Genomic DNA, 3,810 nt, shown 5'->3' with positions numbered 1-3,810 from the left:
AATTCCTAAAAACCTTAACCTTTAGTGACAATTAAGGTGACTTTCTTTTTATCCTAGTTTCCCTTTTCCTAAAGCCTGATTAAAAGAGTCCTTAGTTTTTGTTTGTTTTTTTTTACTCTAGGCATTAGCCATGCGTGGACCAGTTAACTTCTGGTTTGTGGCTGAAGCAGGGCATGCTGTCCTTCTTCTAGGTTCCTATTCTTTAATCTGTTTGCAAGTATCTTAATATTCTCTCTAATTACTCTAGAGTGGTTAGCGTAAAAACAACATTCTTCTCTTAAAGCAGCACACAGTCCTCCTTGCTGAAGAAGGAGGAGGTCTAGCCCTCTCCTATTCTGAAGGGTTACCTTGGCTAGGGAGTCTATTTGCTTCTTGAAGTATATTACCTGGTTTAGGTGGACTCTATTGAAATTCACTGACTAGGGTCTCACAACCCTACTTTTTACAAAAATAACCTGAGTGAGACCCGTATATGCGACGCTGTTCGAAAGAGGGTTCAGGACAAGCATAGTGTGGAGTATACTATAAAGCCCTATTTTTTTTACATTGAGGTTACACCTATTACCTAAGGTGTATGAGCTAGGCAAATCACGAGCGAGAGGGCTCCTGGCTGAATCAGAATGTCTCTAAGCTGCTCGTGAATCACAGAACTTGTCTTCAAAGAAGTTTGATAAGTCAGCTTGGGGAGTTATGGGGTTGTTATTATCCCAGGTGTTATTCTGTGCTATAACTGTGTTATCTGCTGTCCTGATTAAAACTTATTCCTGCAACTCTAGTCCCTTGCTGGGTAAACAATCAGTCCTAAGTGGAGGAGAAGGTGAGCTTTAGTGGCTCTCCAGGGGTCCGCTTGACTTGCCATCTCCGAGATCCTTCGTCAGGTGGTTGGGCCAGCTTCACGTGGGAGAGGTGGATCCAGTAGGGCTTTTCAGCTACCTTAATAGCTGTGAGTGTACTTAGGATCACCTAAAATGGTCTATTCCACCGCGGCTCGAGGTTGCCTCATCGGTGGTTGAGAATCCACTGTCCAGGCTCCGGTGGCTCCGGTAGTCAGGAGCTGTGTTCTGCATTCGATTGGGCTGATCTCTGGAGGGCCTGCACCTCACTTCTGATGTGTTGCAGGGCCTGCAAGGACTTGAGGAAATTATAATTAGAAATCTCTAGTTCTCCTCTGGTCAATTGAGGTACAAGGGGCACAGGTTGCCCAAATAAGATTTCATAAGGGGTCTATTTATTGAGATAGGGGGTACATCTCGTTCTAAAAAGGGCAAAAGAAAGGAGCTCAACCCAGTTTTTGCCGGTCTCCCCTCTCAACTTAATTATAGTTTCCTTCAGAGTCCTGTTCATTCTTTCTACCTGTCCTGAACTTTGGAGCCTATAAATGCGATGCAATTTCTAATTAATACCTAACTTAGTGGCTAATTCCCAATTCTTTGAGAAAGCAGGGAAATAATGACATATTCATCTGACAAATAAGATGAAAATGAAAAGTTCAAACCACCCATAACATGAAATACTGATGGAAATGTTCTAAGTACTAACTAACGATTCCAGTATCAGATTAAAACTTGACACACCATTCTCATAAGTGATTTATTACATACAGTCTTTCAAGCTGGATTCCAAACTGATCAACCCTTTAATATCATAGATCATATTAGTAGATAAACAGATGAACAATATTATCTGAATACATCTGAATGAGCCTTTGAACAAATTTAAATAATTGTAAGAAAAAATACATACAGATAGAAACAGACAGAGGCATTTACACTCTCTTTATACCCATAACACTTAACCCAAAAACCTGAATCTAGGCAAAAGGGATAGGGAGAGAACATTTCCTCAAAGATCAGGAGGAAGCTGATGTGACGTTAACTCCATTATTGTTCAACACAATCCTGCAAGTTTAGACAATGCAATTAAACAAGGACAAGTCAATGGTTAGTCCTTAGCACTGATGGGAATGGACAGGGAGTCGTCCCAAGCCCCACATGTGTGACACAGCCCGAGGTGCCTGGTTTCACCACAGCAGTGACAGCAGAAACCTCCTGTGAGCAAGAAGGACAGTCCTTCATGGTGAAGACTAATGAGAGGATGACAGAGCTCTGGAACATCTGGAACTAGGTCAATGCCAATGATGGGGATGCCGGATTCCTCATCACAGTCCGGCTCTGAGATGACCACAGTCAGAACACCTCTCAAGCCCTGAGCTTCAGTGCATGGAGAGTCTGTGTCTACATGTGACAGGAAGACAGTCCTCTGTTTACTTTAAGTCCTTTTGTCTAGGGATGGGCTGTGAGGAGTGATCTGAGGACAGAGGGAGACAAGGAGCCTACACTCCCAGGTGCTGCCCCTGAATGGACCTGGCCCACAGTGACAGCAACAGAGATAACAGAAGTCACCAGCTGAGCCTGGGCAGGAGGTTACTGGGACATCCCTCACGAAAAAGTGTGCAAGGGGCACTGATGACATTTCCTCACAGGCCTACAGCTCCGTGTGCACACTGAGAACACTGTCACAGGACAGGAGTGGCACTGAGAACCAGCCTTGTCCTTAGACCTCAGCCGAGTGATCGACACACTTGTCACACTTGAGCCAGAGAATCAATCAGAGACCCTGCTGGTCAAGTTCAGAAAACAGCTGAGGGCTTTGGGGCTGCTCCTGGGAACTCTTGTTACTTGGACACATACTGGACACTATCGATGTGTCCTGACTCAGACACGGCTGTATTCTGTGTCCCTTGTTCTGTCCTGACCCATCATGGACTTTGTCCACAGAGCACCCTGCCCCATCATTCAAGAATTTCTGCTCAATTTGAGTTAATGACACAATATGTTGATGCCAAGGACAAGTACAAGGGCAGAAATCAGAGGATGTGGACAGATTGTCTAGACAAGTTCACTGAAGTGGGTCTCAGGCCCCAGTATTTGGCCAAACACAGGAAGCACCTGGGTGTCACAAGAGTGGTTTCAGCTCATGGAGCCCCACATTAAGAGGGGCAGGTGATTTTTGTCTCACTTGCTCACAGGCTGGGAACACTGTGTGACCATTAAGACTGTCATCATAGGACTCGCAGTAATAATCAGCCTCGTCCTCAGCCTGGAGCCCAGTGATGGTCAGCGTGGCTGAGCTGCCAGACTTGGAGGCAGAGAATCTGTCGGGGACCCCTGGGTCACGATTGCTATTACCCCAGATGAGGAGTTTGGGGGCTGTTCCTGGGAGCTGTTGGAACCACTGCACACTATTACCTCCAATGTTGGAGCTACTCCCAGTGCAGGAGATGGTGACCCTCTGTCCCGGGGTCCCAGACACTGAGGGCGGCTGAGTAGGCACAGACTGGGCCCAGGATCCTGGAAGAGAGAGAGAAACACAGATATAGTGATTCTGGGTCAGGGGTTAAGAGAAGAAAGCAGGGCCCCAACCATTTTCCCAGGGTCCCTTCTTCAGTCCCCACATCCAGTCACCTGAGCAGTGAGCAATGAGAGTGAGAAGAAGAGGGGACCAGGCCATGGTGGACACTGTCACTGAGTCCTGCCTTCGGTGTCTTCACTGCTAAAGCAGGGCTTCCTCCAATCTGTCCCTTCTCTTCTTTATAATCTGAGAGAATATGATCTCATGCAAATGAGAACCCCCAGCTGCTTGATCCCTCCCTGGGCCCTGGGTCAGGTCCCTCTGCCAGAGGATGGCCGTGGGTGTTTGCAGGGGTGGGGCTGTGTGAGGCCCATGGTTGAGAGGTCACAGCTGTGAGCCTGAGCAGAGCACAAGAGGCAGTGCCAGGAGGCTGGTCTCAGCTCTGATTGCCCCAGGACC

The 3,810-nt window shown here is 47.1% G+C and overlaps 1 gene segment (V, D, J or C); it reads right to left on the bottom strand.

Moving 5' to 3' along the window:
• Window positions 1–2,948: 2,948 nt before the first annotated feature.
• LOC136387041 (immunoglobulin lambda variable 1-40-like) lies at window positions 2,949–3,579 on the bottom strand. The segment is given in 2 exon segments: window positions 2,949–3,350; window positions 3,465–3,579. Coding segments are annotated over 2 exon segments (441 nt in total).
• Window positions 3,580–3,810: the final 231 nt, after the last annotated feature.

The sequence above is a fragment of the Saccopteryx leptura genome, unplaced genomic scaffold, assembly GCF_036850995.1.
Source record: "Saccopteryx leptura isolate mSacLep1 unplaced genomic scaffold, mSacLep1_pri_phased_curated manual_scaffold_52, whole genome shotgun sequence".
Lineage (NCBI taxonomy): Eukaryota > Metazoa > Chordata > Mammalia > Chiroptera > Emballonuridae > Saccopteryx > Saccopteryx leptura.
This window is presented reverse-complemented; position numbering and strand designations above follow the sequence as displayed.